At 42.0% G+C, this 27,458-nt stretch overlaps 2 protein-coding genes across 3 annotated transcripts; both read left to right on the forward strand.

Annotated features, from left to right (window-relative positions):
* Window positions 1-866: 866 nt before the first annotated feature.
* On the forward strand, window positions 867-8,541 carry ehf (ets homologous factor). 2 transcript variants are annotated; one of them, XM_037451749.2, is made up of 9 exons: window positions 867-1,078; window positions 2,710-2,848; window positions 3,065-3,322; window positions 4,245-4,289; window positions 4,411-4,455; window positions 4,541-4,642; window positions 4,732-4,776; window positions 4,861-5,056; window positions 5,958-8,541. In XM_037451749.2, the coding sequence occupies exons 2-9, from the start codon at window positions 2,773-2,775 to the stop codon at window positions 6,055-6,057; spliced, it is 867 nt and encodes a 288-aa protein (XP_037307646.2). In that variant the 5' UTR covers window positions 867-1,078; window positions 2,710-2,772; the 3' UTR covers window positions 6,058-8,541. The 2 variants fall into 2 exon arrangements, with proteins under 2 accessions (XP_037307646.2, XP_062418998.1); XM_062563014.1 differs by having other exon boundaries at window positions 4,414-4,455.
* Window positions 8,542-9,017: 476 nt separating this feature from the next.
* Window positions 9,018-27,344, forward strand: pdhx (pyruvate dehydrogenase complex component X). Its single transcript, XM_037451870.2, has 11 exons — window positions 9,018-9,183; window positions 11,031-11,114; window positions 12,548-12,648; window positions 16,819-17,009; window positions 17,439-17,537; window positions 21,198-21,363; window positions 21,586-21,733; window positions 23,219-23,277; window positions 24,349-24,507; window positions 25,258-25,322; window positions 26,455-27,344. Exons 1-11 carry the CDS (start codon window positions 9,045-9,047, stop codon window positions 26,708-26,710), a joined length of 1,467 nt encoding a protein of 488 aa, XP_037307767.2. The 5' UTR covers window positions 9,018-9,044; the 3' UTR covers window positions 26,711-27,344.
* Window positions 27,345-27,458: the final 114 nt, after the last annotated feature.

The raw sequence follows: 27,458 nt of genomic DNA on the forward strand, positions 1-27,458 counted from the left end.
TGTTTTGAGGAATCTGAAGGGGAAAAAAAATATCGCCTTCACATTCCCTTTGTTTACTAGTGCAGCTAAGCAGTGTGCAAAGGCGTATTTGAATAGAAACACGATTTTATCTTTTGGGCAGTTGAACAGTAGTGGCATTGACTTAGCTCTTTAACATATGTCCTCTGCAGTTGCATGGGATGTCCTCAATGCCCACACATACATATCACCTTCCATTTTCCACAGTCAAATGTTGTGTTGTTGTGATGAGGTGAGGACCTCCTAAAGCGCTCAGTAAAAACCAAACTGAACATCAAAAATGATTAGTCGAACAGACGCATTGTGTGAATTTAATAATCAAGTTCACTTACTAACTGACAGACATCCCTTGTGGTAGAAAAATAATTAGAGACATTTGTAACCGCGACAGATGCATCTCTCATCTGCAGGCTTGTCAAAGTACACAGACGTTACCGTCTTCCAACAACTGCTTTCATAGTGACTTTCAAAAGAAATAATTTCTCTCCAAGCATTTTAAAGAAAAATGTCACCACATCATTCATCGCGATAAAATAAGTAAAGTAAAGTAAGCAGGGGAAAACTCTTAAAGAAACAGAGCGTTTTCCTCTGTCAGCTGGTGTGTGTCTGGATCTATGCCTGTGTAGGTGTATCCTCATGTGTGTTGTCACATTGCTTCTCTACCTGAGTTTGTGAGTTTGCGAGGGCAGGTAGGAGGGTACAGTGCCAGGAAAATATAAAAGTTATGTGAGCTGTGTGTGTGTGTGAGTATGTGGGTGTGTGGGTGTGTGTGTGTGGGTGTGCATTATGCAAATACCTGCTTGCTATGACCCTGGCCAGGTAGCCAATTGGTGCAGAATAAGGAAGTTGGGAGCATTAAAAACATTGTGGGACAGCACCGAGTTTGTCTCAACCTTTCATCTGGTAATCAAAGATCTGGAAAGCAAAGGACTCACCTCGTGGCACCGTGAACACTGGTCCTTTAGATTATCGGAACTCCAGAAATAAGCATTGATTTTGAGTCAGCCGTTGTGAAAGTGGAGCTTTATCAGCCCGGATCAGAACCCGCTCCATTCCTCTGGTAAGTTGCTCTGTTTGGCAGTAAATCAAACTGAAGTCAGATCTAAAAGGCTCAATGTCAATTCAATTCAATTCATTTTATTTTGTATAGCCCAAAATCGCAAATTACAAATTTGCCTCAGAGGGCTTTACACTCTGTACACATGCAACATCCTCTGTCCCGAAAAACCCTCACATCGGCACAGGAAAAACTCCCCAAAATATGAAAAAACCCTTCAATGGGGAAAAAATGGAAGAAACCTTAGGGAGAACGTCAGAGGAGGGATCCCTCTCCCGGGATGGACAGACTGCAATGGATGTCATGTGTACAGAATGTACACAATGTACACTGTACAATGTGTGTTTTAAAACAATTTTATTGGGACATTTTTATGAACATACTTGTCTTTAATATATTCTATTCAGGGTGATTTGGTACATGTGCAAAAAGTCTTCAAATATATGGGAGAAAAAAAGGATTGTTTTATTTTTTTATCCCTGTGGGTACTTCTTATCTCACTTGTACCTTATGTTGTTGCAAGATGGTGGGTGATTTATTAACGTGTAATCCCACCGCATCTGGCATTTTAAAGAAAATGCAAATTATGTCAAATTCAGAAAATGGATCTATGGATACAAAGAAAACAAAAAGTGCAAGTTGGTGTAATGAAATGTAAAATAATGCATTGACCTGTATAAACTCAGAACACCTTTACACTGTCAACAACGCCCCTCTTCTCTTCTCTGCTGCAGAAAGATTGCATTTTGTCATTTGACGGCATGAACCTCAGTTCTCATTCAGGGGTGTGTTCAAGTTCCAGTTCATCGGTAAAATAAAAATGAAGTCATGTTGATAAGCATTGCTTATCTGCTCACGTCAATCCCATTACACATGCACTGGGGTGATTTTTCACCATGGTTTGGCTAAAGGGATATTGATCCATAACTGCGATAATGTATTTTCTAAAGAAATTCATACCTGCTGCCTGGTTGACAAAGATACCGTTGCTTGTGAGCATGTGTCACATGCTTCCTTGGAAAATCTCTTTTGTGGTTGTTGACATTTGATTGTTATGAAAAGAAAAGCCAGAACTTCAAGTAGCTTGCCTGTGTGTCACATTTCTGCCAGCACAGTATCTAGAATTAAAATGTGTGTCAGGGCTTGGCGTTATTTTATTTATAACATGGTAATAAAGATGAAGATCTTCCTGGGAAGGGGTGTGGGTCGCTAGGCAATAATTACATTTTTTGTGTTAGGGCCAACCGAAATGGGTGTTGACTGTTAACAGATGTATGACTAGCTCCATAACATTTACACCAAAGTAAAGGTTATTGCTCTTATTCTGATTTTATAGAATTCTCGTGCAGTGTAAAAGACATAAAGTTGGCTTATCAAAACCATAAAGGCTTGTTCAGATGTTGGCAAAGTGTACCACTGTACACACTGCTGAATGCATCTTACTGTCTAATCTGTGAACTAATAAGTAACGATCTGGAATTTCTCATGGCCAAAGAATGTAGAGTCAATAGTGGCATAAGTAATTATTCCTAAGTACTCGGCGACTGTGCAGGTGAATCACTCCTCTCTCGTGTTATTGTCAGAGGATCGAAAGCACGTTTCCCCCGAACACTTATTCCCATTCATCTCCACAGTAAGTGACCCCCGCGCGGCCTCAGCCTCTGGGCCATGGTACATGCGAGTGCAGCGGCTGCAATATGAGCGTGACTCCATTCACCAACCTGGAGAGCCAACTGACTTCTTCCTGGAGCCCCAGCAACTCTTACCCTGATGGTGAGGCCGCCGACACGCTCTTAAAATCCTGTTAAAACAAAAGGCGTCATTTGGAGATACGAGAGCGTGGAGTCACTCTTTCGGTACCCTGTGAATGAATTTACTAACCGATACCTCCAGTGGAGGGAACTCGCTCATCAGGAGCATATTTACATCAAAGCAACGTTAATTCACTGATGTGGATGAAGTGTTTTTCTATTAACGCTCCGTCCCCAGTTCCCATGTTGACGTCTGGTTACTCGAATCGCCTGTGGCCTCGCGACCCCCAGCCTCAGCTCTGGAGCAAGTTCCAGGTGTGGGAGTGGCTGCAGCAGGTCATGGACATCAACCAGATCGACGCCTCCAGCGTCCCCTTCCAGAACTTCGACATGGACGGCCATCAGCTGTGCGGCCTGAGCTACCAGGACTTCATCCACGCGGCGGGCAGCGTGGGACCCATCCTCTTCCACAACATCACGGAGCTCAAGTGGAGCGGTGCGTCCCACAGTCTGATAGGGGGGGAGGAAGGGAGATGATTAGTTGCAGTAAGAAGTGAAGCCGGGTGAGCGGAGTTGAGTCTTTTCTGAGTAAAGGGGTCACGGTCAGGGTCGCGCTGCGCGCTGCTGTGAAGGGGGGGGGGGCGGCAGAAGTGTGATTAAAGCGAGGGAGGTGATGGATTTGTTGTTTTGAGAAGGTCTCCCAACAACGCTCAGAGTGGGTGTGAGGCCGAGACTGTTTTTTTTATTTTGAGTTTGAGGCGTTTTTGTAAAGAAGCGAGATTCGGCCTCCCCTTTGGGTTTTTAACTCGAGCTCCTTTGTGTGAGACGTGGCACGGATTAAAACCAACGATAACGTTCACGTGTAATAATGTGTTGTGAGTTCCAGCGGTAGATCATAATTGGCCGTATGTCTGACTTTAAGAAACACCAGAGGCAGAAGACCAGGCAAAACAGGTTTAAAGTCCGGGTCATTTGAGGTGAACCAGACGAGAGCACAATGCTGCTGTTGTTACTGTAAGCTGAGAGACAAAAGGCTCAGTTTCCTGGTTACGTTTCATACGCGAAATATTAGTGAGGATGCTTTTCAGTAGTAATTCATATTAAGGCTGGCTGTACAGTACCTCCTTGTTAAAAAGAAAACAGACCTCGGTACATGTTTTGTGCGAACCGTGCGGTTTTAGGGCCAAAATGTAAAAGTATCTGCATTATATCATAAAGCAACAAAATATTTCTTTGTGCTGAATCTGCCGAATACCTACCTCACCTGTGTAATTCCCATTATAGTGCTTTAAACAGGTGGTCAAGATTTAAACAAAGATATGGTTCACAGCTCAGCATTAGTTAAATATAACACTGACACGTTGCATTGCTCGACTTGTCCTGATAGATCTCTTACTTATTCTTTCCCATCTCTGCAGGCCAGTACCATGTGGAATTAGGCCAACTGGAACTCAAACCAGAATGTAAGAGTTAATTAAACAACTTGTTTTTCCAGTGGATGAAGACAATGGCGTTGACACCGATAGGCGTGTCATTTATACTTAGATGTGATCTCTTCATTATCCCATTTTTCCCCTTTCATAGTAGACTTCTCCTGCTCATTTCCGGACGTCAGCTATCCGCCTGCAGGTAATGTAAAAAAATATCAGTCAGCTGTCTTATTTTGTCTCATGAATCACGTAACCAATGAATGAAATGTATTTTTCTCCCTTAGACTTAGACGTGTACAGTCCCTCCATTCCCCCCATTGCCCTTGTTGCGTCACCCACCCCTTTCAGCCCTGGTGAGGAATCCACAACATGTACAATACAGCAAGGTATATGATGGAACCCCAAAATACATTTTACAAAAAATTTAAGACAAAACAGATTGCCGATTCAACAGTATTTTTATTGTTTTTCTCAGATATCAAACGGTCGGATGTTAAAAGTCGTCAGGTCAAAAGACACAGTAAGTGATACGAACACATCATTAGGTGTTATATTGGTAGCTGTTATAGTGTTTCCCATCCAACGTGCCTCCTTCCCCCCACAGACCCCAGGGGGATCCACTTGTGGGAGTTCATCAGGGACATTCTGCTGGAGCCGGAACGCAACCCGGGCCTGATCAAATGGGAGGATCGGACCGATGGAGTTTTCCGCTTCCTCAAGTCCGACGCAGTGGCACAGTTGTGGGGCAAGAAGAAGAACAACATCAGCATGACCTACGAGAAACTGAGCCGGGCAATGAGGTAAACATGCAGCTGTTGCACAGGTAGTGATAAAAATACTCAAAGAAGATGGCAGCGTGAGTGTTGGAATCAAAGTACATTCCTGCAGAAACATTATACTCTGAGTAAAATAAAATGAACTTCCTTTAAAGGGCTTTGTTTATACTGCATTGTTGTTAATCAAATAGACTTGCGCAGCTGATAATGCACCTGCTGTATTAAAAGGAAAACTGACTGAGCTCGACCCTTTAAAACACATTTCCCTCCGTTCATTACTTACAGTCGAATAGACACATTTTGGATATCTCGTCCTAAATGAACTGAAATCTCCCAGACACAAGTCACAGCTTTGTTTTGGAATGAGCTAATCTAATGAGCTTAATTTTCAATGGGAACTTCAAGATGAGCCCACAGGTGTTGTTCACTGTGACCACAAAGCTGATTTTCAAAGCTGATTTTCGCAGCGTGATGCAATCACCAAAGCGATCGGTGTTCTTTGATAACAAAAGTAAAGGAAACAAAAATCAAACTAACTTTGTTTACTTTCTTTAGAATTTCCGTGATTAAACGTAAAAGGGAATTTTGATGTTTTGTAAGAAAATATGTTATGCATGTAGAAAAAGAAGAGAAGAGAAATAGTCAAATAACAAAATTACTTACAAAACCCTTTTCATGACAACATTGAATCCAAAAAGACTTAAGACAAATCTTACTGATAAATCAGTTTTTATACGTTTATTGAGACAAAAGAAGGTTACATTTTGTTGTTCACAAATCCCACAGAGAGAACCAACATGTTGAAGTCAAATGATACAATGGATCAATATATATTGTTGTATTGTTTTCAATGTTTGTTTAACAGTTCCAAAAGCTTTGTGATCATCTGTTGTCAATTCATTTAGAATTTGTCTGCCTCTTTCAGATATTACTACAAAAGAGAGATCCTGGAGCGAGTAGACGGACGCAGGCTCGTTTACAAGTTTGGACGGAATGCGAGAGGATGGAGGGAGTCAGAGATGTGACACTTTTTTATTTTTTTGATGTTTGATGCGAAAATGATGTTGTATTGTAGTTTTCAGTTTTGATAAAAAAAAAAAAACATGTTTAAACTGTTTATGTGGATAACAATACGTTTGCTTTGCTTTTCATCCCTTTCTTGTGACACTGCACTGATATGTTCTTCACTGTGCCTTTTTAAAATACTTTCTTATTGTATCTGTTTGTAGTGCAGCGGTGAAACCTCACAAATGTTTGTTTACATAATATAAAACATTGAGGGTTCCTTCCGATTTTACTTTACTGAGTCCCAAACGAGCATTGATAGCGTTTAAGACACTGATACTGTAAAGTTTCCTTTGGGGAGAGATGCTTTTGCCTCCATTGAGCGCTATAGAAAGTACATAAATATTTATTAACGATTGATGAAAAAGCTCATTATTGAAATGAAATCCGGATTGCACGTGCACTGTTTACGTCAAGAAAAGGACAAATTCTTTGACATTTAATTGTGATTGTTATAGAATATCAATCAGATTGTAGCTATCAGTTGCCTTGTCACTTCATTCTTGTCATGGAGAATCCACATTGTGTGACTTAGATCCACCGCTATTAGCCTTGTTCCCACTATCTGGGGAGAAGCGATGCACTCCGATACAGTGCAGGTCACTTGTGTTTTATCGTTACGGCGTGAGATACGGCTCTGTTTACTGGTGGCAAGCGCGTGACACAGCGTCCATGCTGTTCCCCGGAAGGATAAAATAACAGGACCTCGATGGCCAGCAAGATAAAAGTAGAAGCAGAATAAAACTCCATTCTTTGGCCTGAGTTCACAAGCAAATTGGGTCTAATCTTCACTCATTTATCAGGCTTTTGTAATCCTTTACATAGCAGGGTACTGATTGACATAAAGTTATATTATTACCTTTCCTGACAGCTTTACAATCCCCCCCCCTCTTTCCGTCTTTTTGATGTGCTCTGAAACACAACATGGATGTCCCCAACTGACATTTGGCATAACTCCACCATGTGTCACTGTTAAGACGAGACGTTTCTGAATGATTGACATCTGGAAACCATTTCTTATTAGAGGAGCTTGCTATAATTTTGTTTTCCATTGCCTTCTGGATAACAAAAAAAAGAAAATTGCGGCAGGAACAATGAGATTCAGCGACTGCTCCTGATTGAATTGATATAATGGCTTTTGATTGCCATATAGTTGTCTGACTGTAAATGCAGCATGCAAGCAAGCAAGTGCATTCATTATATGCCATTGTTTGGATTCTGTGTTGGTACATAAAACCACACTTGGGGGTTGCATTTGAGCAGAACATATCAAGATATTATGCATTTTTAATTGAGATGGACACAGTGCAAATGTCCATGATATGGGGACGTGTGATTCAAATGGCATATGAGCTGACACGTTTATGTGCGAGTGTATATGTGGATTTTGTGCTTGACTCACTGTTGCCTCTCACTCCACTTGTTCTTCAGAATTAACTGTAGGTGTCAGACGATTAGGTTTTTGGGAAAGCACCGTTAAACCTCTGTAACGTGTACTTACAAACACATGGTTGTCTGTGACTCAAAACAGATACTGATGTTAGTCAGGGAAACATGCACCCAAACCTGTTTTAATAGATCTTGGAAATAACGAAACCACATGCAGCTGTGAAGAGATTTTTAATCCAAGTGACTAACTGAAGCACTGTTTGTTTGTTGCACATTGACTATTGTATAGTGCAGACAACTGTCTAAAGGTAATAATCTAGCAACACATGTCACACTGGGCTGCACAGGTTAAATGGTTGCCTTTATTTGTTTTTGCTAGGGAGATATTTTCAGATTTGAATGAGCCACACAAGGGCTATTTCGTTATTTAAATGGGATGCTAATTCAATCAGATAGATGCTGGAGGAGGAACACAAAAGTGATGAAATATCGGTAGAACTTGGGTATGAAGACAGCCAGCTGGGTTTTTGTATCAGTGTCTCGTGCCTTGTCAGTTGGGTGATTGTGTTCCATCAGTTTCATTTTCTCTTATGGTTCTCTGCCGTATCACTTGTGTGCGTACGTGGGTGTGTCCCTTTATTGACATGTTCTGGGAGAGCGCCAACTGGGGACATGTGTCTGCGTCTCCCTCACTAGGTCATGGCTGCCACAGCTAGAAGCTAGATCTTCACACTCAAAAGGACTTTTTTGGCATTCAGACCATCTGATCTGTGAGCTAAACGGATTAGAAGTGAGTCACTTATTCAGCTTTAATTATTTATTTGTGAAAATAAATGTTTTTTCTCACATTCAATCCATATTTGGACACATGTTTAAATTGAAAACATCCTACTCATTTTTAATAAAAAAGTTGCCTCATAAATAACTGTTATATCACATCACAGAAATATTGATTTACATTGTAATCTTGACCTACATCTTTATTGCATTGCAGTGATTATACAAGTACCACAAATTAGGTTAAGTTCATTGGTCTAACTCTCTCCCTCTTGTTTTCACACATTCAACATTCAACACTATCGGTGGTGCACAATGAATAAGTTCAATAAAAACACATCAAGTAGTGGAAAATGTGGTGACAATGTTTAAAATAGATTAAATGTATATGAATGTAATTGACATGTATCTAACCATTGACTATGAAAAAAATATAAATGATCCTTGCACAGTAGCACTTCATGTTTTGCCCAGCAGATGGCAGTAGATCTGGGAGAATGGAGGTAATAACCAATTTCGAACGCAAAAGAGTAACAGTGTGAAGGACCTTGAAGGACCCACATGAGTTACTATTGGAATGCCAGATCGTTAATCTGTAAATATATCAATAATGTATTTTCTGTGCAAATTGAGTAGGTTTTAATTAATACAAATAAGAAAAGGGTATTTAATGGTTGATGAATCTGAAAAACAGATTTTTCTTTTGGAAGTATGCATTTGTTTCTGGCGTTGGTTTATAGTTGGGCATCTGAAAAGACGCTCACCGGCGGAGGACGACAACATGGCGGCCTCCTTGCGTCTGGGTCGTCAAGGGGTTTTATTTGGTTTTAGATTATCTAGTACTTTTGATAGATGTTTATTGGCCACGCATCCATGTCAGGGTAATGTCAGACACTTCTTTCGATCACCATGGATCCTTGGTGAGTGGCCATCGTGCTGTAGCGTTACGTTAGCTGCCGCTGACATTAGCTGCTATCCTTTGCTACCTCCGTTAACCTCAAAACACTAACGTTCATTTGGTAACTGTGCTATTGGGTTTCTTTTTTCCCGTACACTGTAACATTAACTAACACAAATGTGTTTGAAAGGGCGGTCTGGCATGCTTCAGCTCTACCTGAGAAATTAGGGTTATATTTGACCTCAGATTACTTGAAATAATTACGCACCCATAAATCATGGCGGAATGTCATTTCCTAATTTAACTGTTAGTTAAGTCAACCAACGTTAGCTACACTGCGGATGAGGGAAATAATCTGGTTTAATCCTGTTTCACTTTCAAGTATGGGAATGTCCACAGGTTTAATCGACCGTTTCAATAAAATGATTTTGTCTCCGCACTTAATTATCCGTCTCATACAAAAGGAATGAAGGTATTCATCTAGTAATGGGTGCATTTAAAGAATTCAGGTCAGAAATAATTGGTTGCTCGGAAGAAGGCGTACGTTAATGTGAAGGAGATGTGGGCGACCGATAAAGTTTAAATGTTTCAATTATCTTTCTTTCAAATCTGTCTTTTTTTTTTAACTTTTGGACTGACAGTATGCTGGTCTTTATTTCCGTAGATTTGTTCCGCAGTTTGACATGTCAGAGCAGGCGTAGCACTGGTCTAATAACACAAATGATGGCTCCATTCTAAGCTGTGCTGGTACAGTCGTAGGGTTACTGAACTGACCCATGAATGGAATGCAACCGTCAGTGTAATTAAGTGCATAACGAGCATTTATTTCCATGAAATGTAACGTGTCTGCTGGGAAAATGGTGTTTATCTTGTGAGCAGAAGTGTACTTTCATTTCTGATTCTGAACTAAAATGAAAATATTGATGTAAACAACATTTTATTCCAGATTTAGTGATATTGTCAAATATCCAGTAGGTGGCAGTAGTGCCCAACACGAACAGACATCACACCGGTGTGAACGTTATTTTGAGAATATATCCATCATGTCTACTAAAATGCCTAATTTGAGAGGGAAAACCGTCTTAATCATTGCCTCTGATACACTTAACATTAATGCCTGCTTCCACCTGTGTTTTTTAAATGATGCTTCTTTCTTGTAATTTTTGCTATCCGATTCCCTAAAGTGTCCCGAAGCAGCATCATATCTCCAGGACATCAAAGTCTAGGCTTTGTGTTCAGATCGTGTCGGATTAAAAGTGGGGGAAACGATATTTTTATAACAAATCCTCGTCTCGTCTGTTTGCATTTCATTGTCTCTTCACCTCATTATCTTTCTCTATATCATACATGTCTGCATCGAATATCAGCACTTGACTAAGCATATAGTTCTAGACTTAATAAAAGGATGTTCCTTACTAGTTTTGCAATGTCTGAGCAATATGCCTGGCAGTTATTTTGTAGCGGCGTGGACTAGTAGTAAAGCAGTGATGCCCGGTGTCCGTCGCGGTGCTGTGAGCGGCAGGTTGAACCCTCGGCTTCTGAGTCGGGGACAGCGGGAGGCTTTCGTGGTCCACTCATGGAGTACGAGTGCCTCCGCAGCCTCGGGCGCACTGTCAGCAAGCATCACTATTAGACGGGTCACCTGCCAGCGTTGATCTGTCGTAGTGGCTCTGTCACTTCCTGTTGTCCCATATTGAAAACCCAGAGGCCTTACCCAAACATTACTACTTATGGCCATGTTTGCTTGATTTATCTTGACACACAGTTCAGGCTGAAGGAAAGCCGTGAATTGGATTTTTGTGGAAATATTTCAACCCTGTAGTTTGGCTGCTTGATTCACACTGTATTATTCTCCTTTCATTCCTGTAGGTGTCAGCCCATTCAAAGTGGAAATGCCTGCACTCTCACCCACCATGGAGGAGGGAAGCATAGTTAAATGGCTGAAAAGGGAAGGTAAAAGAAATTCAAGACTTCCTTTCCCGGCTCGCATTGCCACATTTTTATGCTCGACATTTTCTAACAAACCTTCTGTAGCTACTGTTCAGCAGGTTGGTAGATTCACCAGTTCACCCTACATATGTATGACGTTCACAGTAACCTCCTCCATCCATGCTCATTTGATGTAAAAGCCCTATTTATTCTTCACACAATGATAAACCATCTGTATAGCGTTTACTCAAAGACATCACAGTGGTCCGCGAGACAGAGACCTGAGCACCGGAAGCACCCCGGGGCCTTTAGTGGCTAATTGGCTCAAGGAAACACGGCAGTCACTATTCATCACTGCTTAGCAACTCAAACAGGCGCCTCGGCCACACTATCATTTATCAGGAAGCAGCATACTGAATTCTGATTGGCTCCTCTGCTGTGTTGCCATGTGCTTCTGTGACTTTGGGTAAGACATGTTTGTGTAAGTGAGAAAGGGAAACTCCACACAGCTGCCTTCCTGTCCCTAAAATTCATTATACGGTTTTAAGAGAATCCACAGAGGAATTTTCTTAATGTTCTTTTAAAATGTGATTGATTTATCTTCCATGGAATCTTCTTTAAAAGGGTGTTTTTGTTGTGGAGAACGCCTACTGTACAGCTCTTATTCACAACATGGTCAAATTCAGCTATGACATTATTCTCTACTCAAAAACAACCAACTTAAAACATTCCACAGTCCACTGCGATGCTTAATATTGGACAAATTTAAAAAAAAATCTAGATCTAGACAACTTCATCTCATTTATGGTCAATCCCAACATGCCAACCCTTTACATGACATAAAAAGACTAAAATGTCGAAAGACATTTGACATTTCTGGGGGCTAACCAAAACAATCCTAATCCTCCACATTGCATGCAGTGGCATCCCCATTTCAGTTGTTTTATAAAACAGGTGTAGGACAAAATGGATATACATGTATGGAAGGATTGAAGCGATGCCTCCTAATTGCCGTCCTCTTTCATTTCTAAGCAGATGCTAATGAATTCCAACTCACTCACGGGGTAAACCAGTGGGAATGTACTGGAATTCTAAGGACAGGCAGAGGTCTCGCCTTCTTTCAGACATGCTGTGTTTTCGTATTTTATATTCTTGATGCCATGAAACATTGATTCAGGCCCTTCATTCGATGTGTAGGCCAGAGCAGATATTTTCTTCCATAACCTCTTCCATTGATAAAATCAATCTTAAATCTTTCATTTATTTTACGGGAACAAATGTCTTCTCCTTGTGTGCCGAGACCCAGTAAAAGAGCAGCATCATGATCATAGTTAAAATGAGTAATTTTCATTTTAAGGTCGGAAACATTTTCCTAATGACAAGATTAGTGTGCGAATCAATTATGTGCTATAAATGTTGTTTTTGATTTGTAATCAGGGTTCTCTTTACTATTTCAGGTGAGGCAGTGGCAGCAGGTGATGCCCTTTGTGAGATTGAGACTGACAAGGCTGTTGTTACCATGGAATCTAATGAGGATGGTATCATGGCAAAGATATTGGTGAGTGAGCAAAAACACAAACAAAGCTCTCCAGGAGTTTATTAGATACTGGAATACAGTGATGCTTATCCATGAAATGGAAAAGGTAATTGCTGTGTATCTAAGTGGCTGTTGGGGCCGGGATAATGGAGCGACAGATACAGGACATCGATTTTTCTTTTTCAAATTGAGTATTTTATCGCACCTTCAAATTCTGTGTGAAAAGAGTTTATGTTCACATGGACGGTAACTGTTAGCATTTGTGTGATGGTTTCAGGGTCCCCTCCCCGCCAATGCTAATTGGCTACACTAAGTCTGCTCTTCCTACACAGTGGAAGCTTTGACTAAGCCTCTGTAGTGAAAAACATTTCTCTCCCTCCAGAAATCCATCGTGCTTTTGGTCTGTGTCATTTTTAATAGATTGCCAACGACAGAAGGATCCGTTTTCTTTCATCCATGTGTGTTGTTCTGATCAGAGAGAGTTACATTTTCTTTTTTTTGTGTTGGCTCTATCTTTGAGGGATCTGCATGGAGAACGAAGAAGAAGGTGCAGGATTTTTTTCACAATTTAAGCAGGAAAAAAGTATGAAAAAAAACTGACAGCAATGCTGTGTTGCTTCCTCCGTGTCACGCCGAGTGGCTTCTCTGACAACGTGTTCCCCCGGCCGTGTCATTTTGGACATGCTGGCATTCTGGTGAGGAGCGGAGCGGGGTCAGCTTAGGTCATGTGTCTGTGAAACCTGCAACAAAAACAAACCACCCAGAGCTATTCTGCTCCAGCAACTGCAAATCACAAATGGCCTCACGGGCGCATTGTTCCAGAACAATACAAAATCATTTCCTACACGTGCAACGTCGAGGTGGCTAAATTTAACAATAAATTACACGAGGGGCGAGTGTCAATTATACAATACATGATTGTATCTGTTCCCCTCCCCCCTGCTTTCCATTTCACTTGCTTCCCTTAGTTTACATCCCCTTACTCCATCCTTGTCTTTGCTACTATGGGGATGCGGCAGTTTCCATAGCAACCACACAAGAAATGGGGGGTAGGGGCTTTTGAGCTGAGGCTGGCAGAGAAAGATGGTGTGCATTAGATAAGCCCCCCCCTAGCTATTTCGCCCACCCCCTATTACAGAGTATGTTTATAGTTGATAATAAAAACCGGAGCTGATGGCAATATCTCTGAGATTTCCTCTCTAGTTTATTGCACAGAGCAACGCGGCGTCCGCTTCGTCGGGGGCCAGAGTGCGTTGGGTCTTGAACGTCTAATTGCGGCTTGCCAGGCACCCGGTGGGTTTCTAATTCAGAGGCTACGGTAATTACCCGCCCGGGGGCCAAACGCCCCGGCACGCCGCAGTACGGCGGGAGCTTTCATTACTGCACCAGGTTATTGATGGCGGTCAAGCACGGCAATGGCCCCTCAACCAATTTCCAACCATGGCTCTTGGGGGTGCAACAACGGGGGATATATTCCGCTCACATTGGGACGTGGGTGTTGGGGGTGGGAGCACCAGCACTGAGAACACAGATGACTGTATCTCATTACGCCCTTACTGTGTTTCTCTAACCTGACCCAAGGGCTTTGATCTGACAATAAGCCCCAGGTGCAATCAATCATAGCCCGTGCAGAATGACACACATCTGTTTACCTAATGGAGATGCCCATAGTGAGTTTGGAATGTCTATAAGGGGGAATGCCACTGAGCTATAGGAGGAGAATACTCATCTAGCAGTGCATTGCTCGGTGCGTCAGGAGGTAGTTGGTTGTGGAGGAATTGGTGATTAATTACACGGAAGAAAAGGAGCGATGGATGAATGCCGTTCTGCAGGGGTAACCTTTACGTGTTGCATTTATTATTGTCTTCCCCCACAACTCTTCATTTAAGCACATTGTCATATGAGGGATACATTTGATAGCCACCAACAGCAGCAGCAGCTGCAATGCCCTGTGAGTCAATTATACAGCATGCATCTCTTTCTAACCATTCAGCATTTTTAGGTAAAATGATAACTGATGAAAGTGGTTTTTCTAGAAAAAGATTTTGACAAAGGTGTAGTTAGATTATTAAAAAACAGGGTGGAAAGCAATAGAAGAAATGGAATAAATGAGGGAAACTTCACTGTGACAAAAGCTTTGACGGTTCAAACCCGAAAGTTGTGTTTTTATTGTTACATCTGACAAATAAATGTGGAAAAGCCAGAACCTTTAAAGCTACATCAGCCAACATTGGCTGGAAAAGCAATGCTCATAAGCGTTCAGGCCAAGCTTTTTGTAACAAAGCTGCTTATAGCCGCAGGGGGCGTGTATAGCTGGCTGTATGATAACAGCTTTGAGATAAGTGGTTTAAACCTCATAAAAGGTCCATTCGGATTTGGTTATTCTCATCAGCGTAACTGATGGGCTCTGAAGGAGTCCCCTAAGAGACCTGTGCGAGTGTTGCCAGAGGAAAGGCGTTGGTTGAGCATTAGAGGACTGATGGCTGTGAGGACAGGGACTGGGCAACAACACCAGGGAGACGCGTCTTTAATGTTTCTTTAAGTTACCACTTTGTTCTGTGGCTCAGTGGACGGTTGCTGGTGTGGCCATCACCAGACGCACACATGGAATAACGTTTGACTTAACATGAACTGTATTAAACACCAGCATGCGTGGATTGGTCTTGTGCCTTCTTCTGTTCTCGGTGAACACTGAAGCTTAAATCTTTGTACTAATTTTAAAATGCTGCTGGCTTTTTCGCAGCAGTTCTTTGAGCATAAAGTGAAACCAGCTTTGCATCACACAGCATCATAATCCTTCCCACAGGTGTGTTCTAAAACCATGTGATGGCAGTGTTGAGCCCCACACTACATGTGGTGTGCCACAGATGCGGCTTGTGATGGAAATGGGGTTTTTAATGTATTTAGTAATATTTTTTTTTAAACGTGTGACATTCATTAAATAGTCAATGCGCCACAAAAAGGTGCCCTACATATTGCCCTTCCATGCTCTCTGTTAGGGTATACATGCAATAAGAGTAGAGTAGGGAAGAATACATATTTTACAACATTTCCAACAGGTTCAACCACCCCAAATAAATTCTGAGGCTGAAAGGTGGGAGGCTGGAGTGTAGGACAGTGTCATTCCTCGAGATGTCAAGTGTTTAGTTCACAATTAGAGCGCCAGTCATTCCGTATCTGCAAATCTTTTCATTCAAAGATTTAAAAAGAAAGTACATTTTTGTATAGGTGCACATCTATTTGGATGGGATTTCCAAATAGATTCTGTATAATTTGTGGCTTTTGGTGTCTTCAGGGGTGTGTTCTCCCATTGTATTGCTCTCATATCCAATCAATTGCGGCCACAAGAACCTTTTCTTTTTACTTTACTGCAAAGTCCAATGTGGCAAGAATGATTAACTAGGTTAATGTTTAAAAGTATTACCCGAATGCAACAGGGCTTTGCAGTGACAACTTCCTGCTCAACAGAAGCAGCATTATAGTGCAGCTCTTCCTAAAAGTGAGCACAAGTGAGTTTTCATATATTTTGCTTTTCCTCTCAACAAAACAAATATGATTATTGGTGGCCCCTTTTTGATTTTGTAATCCAGCAAGAGGAATAATTCAATGTTAACAGAAGTTACTATTGTAATTCAATTCGCACATATTTGATAAGAAATAACAATCCTTTTCTATTTATTCAATTACATATTTTCCATTTCTGGCTGTTCCTTCGTTCTTTCTTCTTCTTTTTCTTTCTTTCTCTTGTAATATCGAGCCACACCATCACAAGGCAGCTCATTAAGTGGATACCTTTTGAAAGCGGGTGGTGTGTCAGCCCAACCCTCTGCATTGTGCCTGGCCTTTCATTTAAACTGATCAATATTGACTGAGGAACAACACCTCGCACAGCTTGGCAAGACTAGCAACAGGCTTGCAGTGGATTGCTCTGGGAATCCAGAGTTGACGCATGAAAACCTATCCGTTTCACGCTAAGAACTTTTTTTTTTTTCATGAATTGTCAATTAAACAGGGGAGAAAATGGAAAGAGTGATGGGAATGAGAAGACGTTCTCTCATAATGTATGCAATGACCACCGGTCCACTAATTAACTCCAATATCCTTTTCCCATCATTGGTTTTTCTTCTACTCTTTGCTTAACAATTATAACATATCTGTGAACTCCTAATATGTCTCTCGCACCCTTTATAGATGGAAGAGGGAAGTCGAAACGTGCGCCTGGGCACTCTCATTGCCCTCATGGTGGAGGACGGGCAGGACTGGAAGCAGGTTGAGATCCCCCCTCCAGATGCTGCAGGTCCACCTTCTACAGCCGCTGGCCTAGTTGGGCCCCCTGCTGCTCCCTCTCCAGCCCGGCCCCTAAAACCAGTCGGGTCGGGACCGTAAGTGTAATATCCCTCATTATATGTAGTAATAAAGTTCATTAAAATACGGTCAGTCCACTCACTTCTGTAGCTAATCTGACCATCATAGAGGTTCAGATCTTCTGGGGAGCTATGGTCACAGTGTAGCACTATTTAAAGGATGTTCAGTATAATTCTATCCTTGATTGGTTTTGTTTATATGTTAGGACTGTTGGTAAACTACCCACTTCCCACTGTACAAGTCAGCTCATTTAAAACATTTCATTTTGTAAAAACGCTTCATTTGCAAATTAGTGCTTTTCTTGCATTAATATCAGGTTATGCTACTATGAACAATGAGCTGACATGAGCTGAAGTGTACACTCTGTTCTGCTGTACTATGGTGATGATGATGCTGATTAGTTATGTAGATGTCAATGAATAACCGTGCTGCCTAACCTCATCCAGGTTACGGCTGAGTCCAGCAGCAAGACATATCCTCGACACCCATGGAGTGGACGCCAAATTGGCCACACCCACTGGACGAAGAGGACTTATCACCAAGGAGTGAGTACGAACGACTAGGTCTGCTGTATTTGTGATTTGACAGCAGGAGGTGATGGTTAAGCATTGTGGTCTGAGGGCACAGTTTGTTCCCTTGGGTCCAATGCATGAGCCAAAATCTCTGTGGAAAATACATGTCAGTTGGAGACAGGTAGGTTAAAGCAACAACAAATGTGACTTGTGGTTAAGATTTCAGGTACTTTAACCCCGTTATGTGGAAAATGTACACTACAGAAAACTGTGAACACACACACACACACAGCTCTAATGGTGACTTGCTGTCAATAGGGACCTGATTGAATACTCTTGTTACCCATCTAACACCCAGCTGGGGAATCTCATTAAGCAACTTTAGTCGCCATAGCAACTCCAGGACCCACTGGTGACCATAGAAACGCAGACAATATGTGTTCAGAGGCAGCCAAAGAGATATGAAGCTTTATAAACCAAAGACAGAAAAGATAAACATTACATTTCAGCAACGTCTTTTTCTTTTAATGCACACATTTTTTTTTAAATATAGCAAATAATCTATTGACATTTTTTAAATTAGAAGTGAATTTACCATCTTTACAGTCTTATATGCTCTTATTCAAGGAAATGCATTTCCTTTTCTTAAATAGCAAGAACTCTAAAGCTGTAATTGTCGAGGTTAATGAATGCATGCTCTGTGTGTTGATTGTTTAACTGTTTAATTAGTACCGCCCCCCCGTTCAGAGCGTCAACATCAGCGCGTTTTTTTTCCCAATGCTCTGCACAAATCCGAGTGACTTTTGGTATCCTCCCATATGACTGCTTGTTTCATGACATCTCGTTAGCCTGTGACAACTGTGATCAAGCCAGACCTCGGGCAATGAAGATAAACGGATGTTTTTAGGGAGTGGTCTATTGGGCACGGTTTGAAAGTTAATCGATGCCAACTTATTGTGTATTTGTGGGATTCAGCCGATGCCTTTAAAATGTCTTTTGGATGTGTTCCACTTGAAGCCTCAGATTAGCTGAACCAGTAGACCAGCTACATATAAGTGGGACTGAACAGTTCTGTTCTTGTTGGAAATCCAATGTCCTTGTTGAGAATAGTTTCACATTCAGCACAGCTCCTTCTAGAGGGGGCCGAATAGACCTGATTTCCCTTCTTTTGTCCTTTGGCAGATGAGATAAGACTGAAACCAGGGAGCAGGACCCCTCCCATTCTAACTTCTTTTCTAGAGAGGCCCCTCTACAGTGGGCATGAATAGCAATCTTCATAGCATGTTATATAATCCAAAGCAAGGTTTAAAGACAGAGAAACACGTTTCTATTCCCACTTGTTTTCTCCCTTTTGTCTTTCATCATTAAAGTCTTATTGAAGAGGTTAGTTATGCACGTTAATGGTTTTAAGGCCTCAATGGCTTTTACCTCACTAATGTGTAGATTTTCCTACAATGACTAATTTGTATAAATGCAGGGGAAAAAAATGCAAAACACCGCCCCCTGATTTCATTATATTGGTTCAAGGGAGACACGCATTTTGTATGCATGAGGAAGCCTGTTAACTGTCAGCCATTGGCCTCTTCTGTTTCTGTTTCTGTTAGTTAGAAATAAGTCTAGCATAAATGTGAATATTCTATATTAACATATGAAATGTATGCCTTTTTTTTTTGCTTTGTTCCTAATTGATGTTTAAAAAAAAGTTAACAAAGTTAATTTCACTATTAGACGATTCAGACTCTGGCGTGTAGTTTGGCTGACGTTTTCACAAAAAAAATACAGGTAAAACACACAGTGGCATATATTTTTTGTTTATTATTTGTTATTTGTGTGTTGCTATCGTTTGTAGAGTGTCACATTGTTTCAAAAGCACATTTTGCTGCAATACTTGCTAAACTAACGACCAACTTCCTTTAAGGGTAAAGCAGTGACTCGGGTGAATTTCTCTTTTTTTTTTTTTTTTTGTCATACAAACCGTGTTGTAATGCACGTGTGCTGTTTCTCTGCCTCGTTGCCTTTTTGATATTCAACTCACACTCCCCCAGTCCCCCACTCGGCTCTTTTTCCGTGGCTGTCGGATGGGACGTAAATGGTCAGTGTGAAAAAGTACACCAGCTTCACAAACAGTATCTATAGCATCAAGTCCACTGTAAGCTGCTGTTGACTCTACTTCTTTTCACTCAATATAAAGGGGGTATAGATATGGGATATCAGCATTTTTTTCAGGTTTTCATCATTTTAATGTTGCACGATCTCGTTCGTATCAGATGTTTCGTTAATTGGCTTCTTCTTTTTACAGACATTATGAGTTCAAGCCAATCGTGGCCTTTTATGCTGCGCTTTGTTTCTTCTATAGATCTATAAAGGTATCGGATTAAAAAAATAAAAAAATCTGGGGTTAGCTGGGGAATTTCCATGTTGGCTCAGTCCTTCTGCAAACAAAAAGTTGTATGGGGGAGAGAGAGAGAGAGGGGGGGGGAGTTAGTGGGGGAGAGGAAACCATAAGATGCAGCTCAGCGAGGGACACAGCTGTGGGGCCCAGGCGGCTCCTGGCTACACGTTGAGGTCAGACGCAGCTGGTCCAGACAATGGATGTGCGTCGGTAGGTGGACCCCAGGGGTTCCAGCTTGTGCACCTGATACCTGCCCCTCCCACCTCTTTCGCTGCTATGACCGTAATTAAGGGGGGGGGGGGGGGGGGGGGTCCACGGCCGATCTTTCAGTGCATTTCGTTTTCCTCCTCTTTCGCTTTTCCCCGTTGAATAAGTCAGAATCTCACTTCCTCTCCTACTTGTATTAAACAGCTTTGAATAGACATTAGAAATATACTGTATGTGTAAAATGCTGCTCTCCAAATGCCCAATATCATATTGAACAGGCTAATGTATTTTCATTATTATACTTTTTTGTTTTTTTTCGTGGTGTAAATCCCACCCATTAAGACGTGTATTTTGATTGGCCATTTTTGAACCACCCTGTGCTATTTTATTGCCGTCCCTCGGGAAAAAGATGCTGTGGATAGTCGGGATGTGCAATGTCTCATCGTGCCTGTGGTAAAGATAATAAAGCCACAGTTTGGAATAACAACGTCCCCTGCTCCAACTCACACCCAGTCCCGTCTGCCCCCATCCTTATGGGCTTTGTTTTTGCCGAGCAAGTTATTCTCGAGACACCCATCCACTGGAGGATACCTGAAAGGTAGCTCTCTCCACAAGCTTGACACGAAAACCAACAAAAATAAATCTAACGTGCTTGTTAGAAGATGTATAGTTATAAGCTCTGCCAGGGTTTTCTTTTCTTTTTTTCAGTTTTCACAATCCGTTTAATTTTAAAACGTCAAAGCAAAGGGGGGAATGACAGTGCTTTTCATGCAAAAAGATATTTACTTGATTTTTGCTTTTCACATCAACTTAAAATAAAATAAATAAAACTGTCATTAATAAATTGCATAATTGAAGAAAACGTGCAAAGATTCCTCATTCAGCCAGAGGTCTGTGTAACAGGGGAATACTGAGGGACAACAAGCCAGTTCACATGTGCACTTCAACAGAGATGGACCCAAATTATATGGACATAAAAACATTTCAGTACAAAACATATTTAAGAAAAGGACTAGTAGGATACTGAAATAAACATGTTAATGTATGATTGACACATTCCATTGATTAAGACTCTGCACCTTTTACTTTACCAGAGACGCATTGAACCTCTTGAAGAAATCTCCTGTCCCCAAACCAACTCGAGCCACGGTTGCCCCGGCCCCCCCGAGGCCCGTCCCGCCCCTCGCATCTACGCCCCCGCCCTCAGGCAGCAGACCCAACATACCCCCTCTCTCTGTACCGGGGAAACCAGGAGCACCGGTGAGCACTTCTCCCGCCGTCCATCTCTCTCTTTCACCCTCGCCGACACCTATCCAGCCGTTAAATTGCAACGTTAAATAGCTTTTCAACGACATCCCCATCCATTTTTAGATTGATAGCAACTGAGATTTGTCTTGACAATCCCTCTGGTCCCCTTTCGTTCCCTGTTTCTCTTTTGCAAAACTCCCCGTTCAATTGTTCCCCTACGTGTATCCTCTGTAGGGCACTTTCACAGAGATCCCAGCCTCGAATGTTCGCCGTGTGATTGCTCAGAGACTGACGCAGTCGAAGACCACCATCCCCCACGCGTACGCCTCAGTGGACTGTGACATGGCCGCCGTCATGCACCTCCGCAAAAGCTTGGCCAAAGGTAAAATGTCACAACTCGGAGGGGGTTTGTACGCGTTGGCCATGTTCTTTTTCATGCTCACATTGGTCTAATGCACTGGAGTGATGGGGATTTCAGGGTCTACGCGTGACTGCGCGCCTCAGCGAAGAACTCACTCCTTTGCATGTAAAAAAAAAAAAAAAACCTGGTACATGTCATCTAGATCATGTTAATCCTCTGACATCCGTATCTGACATTGATCACATCCGCTCTTTCTTCACACGGTGCATCACAAGTTAAGGCTGATAAGACACACGCAGTTTGTACACGTAGACATACACGCCAGTTCATGCAGAAAGTAGCAACAAGTTCACTACGTAGCTGTCTGCATTCATATAGCGCTGCTTAATAATAATAATGCTTAAAAGAGTCTGGTACTCTTTCACTATTTTCAATTGCTCCTAAACTGCGTTTGGTGCATCTTGTGGCATAAGTCTGGGTGCATTCACATGAGAGAAGAAAAAAATGAATATGAAATGTAAAGGGGTGTGAAAGCGCTTGGTTCGTCCATACAGTTTCAGCAGGGTCGGTACTGTATGGATGACTCGACAGCTCGAGGATTTGGAGAATGAATCACACACTAGCAGCCCAGAGTAGTATCTTGCCCATGTGTTGGCCGCTTTCTCAACCTCAAAGACTTCCCTAGCAACGGTTGTTGAGCTAACCACAGTTTCTGCTACAACAGCTACCAGGATGTGTGGATTCTGAGGTGAGGTGAAGTTTACTGTTACACCACAACCAGAGAAAGGGGAAACAGTCACTCAACAGTCACTCTTCAACGTTTAACTACATTCTCATGGAATTGAATGCGACAATGTGTCCAAAGTTTTGACTGGTCCTGTATTTACCCTTAACAGGACTCCTAAAATGTAATCTATGCTGACTTTGTAACCTCTTCTGTTGCTATAGCAAGACTTCTCCGTCAATTTCCTATTTTTAAACATTTAGTTCAACAAACTCTCACGCAATACGTTATATTTAGCTTAACTATGACTAGCTTTTAAACAAACTGCAAATCTCTGTGGGTCCTGTCTCTGTGAAGGAGGAAACGGGTCGGCCATTCCAAAGCTATTAGATGGGCGCTGTGTGTGTTTTTAGGGATTCTCTCCGCGGCTGGTTCATTGTTCGGGAGCAGAGCAATTTCACGGTTTGCTCGTTAATCATCCCGCTCACAGCATTCATAACCGCCTGGTGCTGCACTAATGGACTCCAGCGCAAGTTGGCACCGATGCCGGGCCGAGCCCCCCCCCGGCCCGCTTGGTGTCCCACGCGGAGCGGCAAGCGCAGCAAATGAGATCTGACCGAGTCACAGAGACGGGTTGACTCTGATCGGCTGGAGGGGAGGTCACACCAAATGTTTCTAAAACGTGCCCTGTGTGAGAGAATAGTGTCTCAGTACAGGTCCGGTACAGATACATGACGTCATGTTGCTTTGGCTCACACAATGTTTTTTTCTTGTCTTTTCAGAACAGATCAAAGTCTCAGTTAATGATTTTATTATCAAAGCAGCTGCTGTTACACTTAAAGTAAGTATTGTTAAACTATTAATCTCAATTTAGTCATCCCCTAACCCTTTGTATGTTTACAGTAATTCTAATCTATTTCCCTAAGTTCTGGTCTTTTAGAGCTTAACACAGTCTGGCCACGCACAACAAAGGTCATCCGTCAATTGATTTTTATCCTTTGGTGCCAAATATATATTTTTTATGCACCTTTTTTTACCCAAGGTCCCTTTTGTTATCGTCGTTGCTAAATGATTTAGATGGTGAATGAGCTCGTAGCCATGCCATTATAAAACCAGACTGAATGTTTACTAGAGAGATTTATGATCATTTTGTTGATCAAAATATGCAGTCTTAATAATTGAGTTGTTCCAGCCAGGAATGCCTGTCATCTGCTCATTCGTATTACTTCTAATACTCTTTCTGCTTCAGTGAGAATGTGGCCTGAAGCGTCACTAATTCAGGCCACAAATGACAAAGAAAGTAATTTGTGTATGAGAGGCTGCTATAATAAACAGTGTCACATGCGTCACAGTGAATGTGACAATCGTGGAAAGCCTTTGTTTACATGTACCATGTAATGTTAGCATGAAATGCTGAAACACCACCACGCGCTCTCATAGTCTGGACACTCCAAACGGCTCTTTGGATCGGCATCGGCTTGGGACTCACTTCTATGACATCAGATGGTTTCCAAAAGAAACTTTATACCTTCCCCCAAGAGTTGACCTTAGTGCCAGCAAGGAAGTGCCACCTGTTTTCTGTAAGCAGATACAACTTTTTGGTGTTGAGAAGAATAACTCGAACAAATGTGTTTTTGTTACTGAGGCTCCAACACAGCAGATGAATTAAGATCGAGCTCATGCAGATATTATTCATTTTCTGGCCTAATGGGGAGTTGATATGTTCTCCACCAAATTGATTAATGATGTTTTATCATGACACAGTGTTTTGTTTATTTGCTGTCATCGTGACCTTCAGGAGGTCACGAGCACAGTGACCCAAAGCAGGAAGGTCTTCAGTCTCTGGTTCTACAGTTAACTGTTACTAATTATCTGTCCAAACCTGCGCTGACCTCCTGACTTTGTATTTTAGGAGATGCCAGAAGTTAATGTGACCTGGTCTGGCGATGGACCCCGTTCACTTGCTTCAATCCACATTTCAGTTGCAGTGGCAACGGACAAAGGCCTCATCACCCCCATCATCAAGGATGCTGCTGACAAAGGAGTCCAGGAGATCTCAGCCAATGTGAAGGTGAGCCTAAATATGAGAAACCATCATGTTACATTATGTTATGAGCCGTCTTGGTGTGAGAGTCGCCTCCCAAAGCCATCTGGCAACAGTGTAAATGTAGATAGCTGATTAGTTAGACTATTGGGTGGTTACGCTGTAGGTCTCAGCTGTTACTGGCCACAGATGGAGGACAAAGCCCCAATAGTGAGCTCTTCCTCCTGCTCCCAGTCAGCAGCTGGGGGCATTTCTATACAATTCCATGTGCTCTTAAAATCTGATATTCATGAACAGAGACACATTGAATAGCTATACTTAATAGTTATACACCATGTGCCTCCCCAGCAATGACCAGTCATTTCCAAGCCCCATGTTTAGGTTATGTCTCTGACATGTGAGACTTGCTTCTTTACCTCAAATGCACGTTAATCGTAGTTTTCCAAAGTAGCAGTGGAAGAAGTAGTTTTGGTATATGTATAGCTTGCTCTCCACTTCACTTGATCCATAATGAAATATCTCAGCAAAGATTTGATCCATTGCCACAAAATACTGCACATATATCCATGGTCTCCAGAGGATGAATTGTAATTCATTTGGTGATCCCCTGACTTTTCCTTTGGCATCTAGACTTTATTCACATGGACACAACGGTAGCCCTGGTTGTTTCCAATGAATTGGACACATGGATTGACTTGTATGTCCTGCAGTGTGCTTTCATTCATCACTATATGTATCTTGCATCATTTTTGTTTGATGTGTATAATGTTTCAATAGGCACTCGCCCAGAAGGCTCGAGATGGGAAACTTCTACCAGAGGAGTACCAGGGAGGCTCATTTAGGTAAACCCAAACCTGTTACTTTATTTACTACATAAAACAAGTTGACATTTTGCCTATGCAAACAGAGGCCCTTTTTTATTAATATCTCACCATTTCCGTTCAGCTCAGCTGTGAGATAGCCTTCATAAATGACTAGATCCAGTTTCACAGATAGTCAGTATATTATGCATATTCTACATTCCAGTTGGGCTTCAACTGAATGTGATCTCGGGCGACAAGTCCCATCAGTTACAGTACCATCAGTCGTGAACAATTGAAAGGGAGGCTTTTCAACTCATTAGACCTAATGGTGTCATTTAGACATTAATTGGGGTTCTGTGTCAGACAGGAGTGATGCATTGCTGTGGAGATCCAGCCCTCTGTGTCCTACTGGGGATGTATGTGTGCGTCCTTCCTGTGATCATTCCTCTGCGCCCATGAGCAACCATTCTCATTTAGGCCAACTGCCCTTGAGTCAGTGTTGCACACCCTACACAACATTTAGGGACTTGGAGGCCAGTGATGCTGTAATAATCTTTACTGTTGTGAAATAAGGTGTTTGCAACCAATTGCATTAATTTGCCTGATTCCCCCTCTTGTTTTTCATTCAGCTGCTTTATAGCGCCCGTCACGACAACTTAGTTGATCCGCCACTCAAAAGTTGTCCAGACTTTCTAGGGTTGGGTATCATTTAGTTTTTTTAAATTGCCCAGGCAAATTTATTTCTTCGAATTGAACAATATATTAAGTATTAAGTAAATAGAAATAAATACAAATCAGTTGCAGGGACTAAAGTAATGTAAAATATATTGAATGTTTTATTGATGCTCCTTGTTTGTCTCGATTTATTGACGCAACACAGAAGAGCTGCATTGTTGAGCATATAGATTAGTTTTCTACCACTTGACTGAATTCATTACTTGTATATTTAGTTAACGCTTTACTGCGTAAAATAAAGACGAGACACAAGACGAATCAAACGATCCTCCCCGTCATTAGCGTGAGTGAATAAAGTCCGTGTGTCTGCCGACAACATGGCACCGGATTTCGGAACCCAACCCTGCTTTTGATTGGTGCTGGAGCATCAGTGTATTGCTTCTTCTTTCGCCGGGTCCCTTCCTCACGCCTTTCTCCTTCTCTCTCTATTTGGCAGTATTTCAAACCTGGGGATGTTCGGTATCAGTGGCTTCAGCGCGGTGATCAACCCGCCTCAGGCCTGCATCCTGGCCATCGGCACCTCGCGGTCCGAACTGCGGCTTTGCGAGGACGACCAGACGCTGTGCACCCAGCAGCTGATGACGGTCACGCTGTCCAGTGACGGACGGCTGGTGGATGACGAATTGGCTTCGCGGTTTCTAGATAAATTCCGCGGCAACTTAGAACAACCGCAGCGCATGGTCCTTGCATGAAAAGCCAAATCAGATGGCTGTATGAAAACGGAGCAAGAAACGGCTACATGTCTCTATCGTCCTTTCACAAAGTGGATTCCCGCTTGTGTTTCGATTAAGGCTTACTCAAGTACACTGGTGCATAGTATAAACTCGTTTTTTGTGGCTTGCCTGTGACGGATAATCAGCAGGCTTCGTGATGGAGCAGTTAATCCGGGCTCCTGCTCCAGAGGAAGGCGATACGTGGCAGTGTTGCCAAATATAAGACATGGGATTTGTGGCAGGATGCGTCTCACATAATGTTATGGTGGTGTTTGTATTATCACACCATATATGAAGTGACAATTCCACTTTACTTTGTTTTTCAGTCCCAGTCCATCTAGTCTGTGTCACTATGTAAAAAAAATAAATTAAAAAAAGCTATTTATCATTGAAGATGTAGCAGTGCCGTTTCCAATGAGGGTCAACCACGTAAACCACTTCCTGTTACAAAATTCAACTCATGACTGTTCATGTTAATACACTTTAACCTATTTAACAGATCCTGTGTGACCCCTGACAACGAATCTCCTAAATCCATGTGTATACAAAATAGATCAAATCATTTAAGTTTTGGTTTCCATATGTCAATAAAACACATTTTCCAACCATGAAATGTCAGTGAGCATCATTAGAACATTGTATCTCCCCATCCTGATGCACACAGCTACTTAAAGCGATTTTAGCATAGAAGCCAATTAGGATAATGTGTTAGGGTTAGTATACAGGT

The sequence above is a fragment of the Pungitius pungitius genome, chromosome 6 (genome assembly GCF_949316345.1).
Source record: "Pungitius pungitius chromosome 6, fPunPun2.1, whole genome shotgun sequence".
Lineage (NCBI taxonomy): Eukaryota > Metazoa > Chordata > Actinopteri > Perciformes > Gasterosteidae > Pungitius > Pungitius pungitius.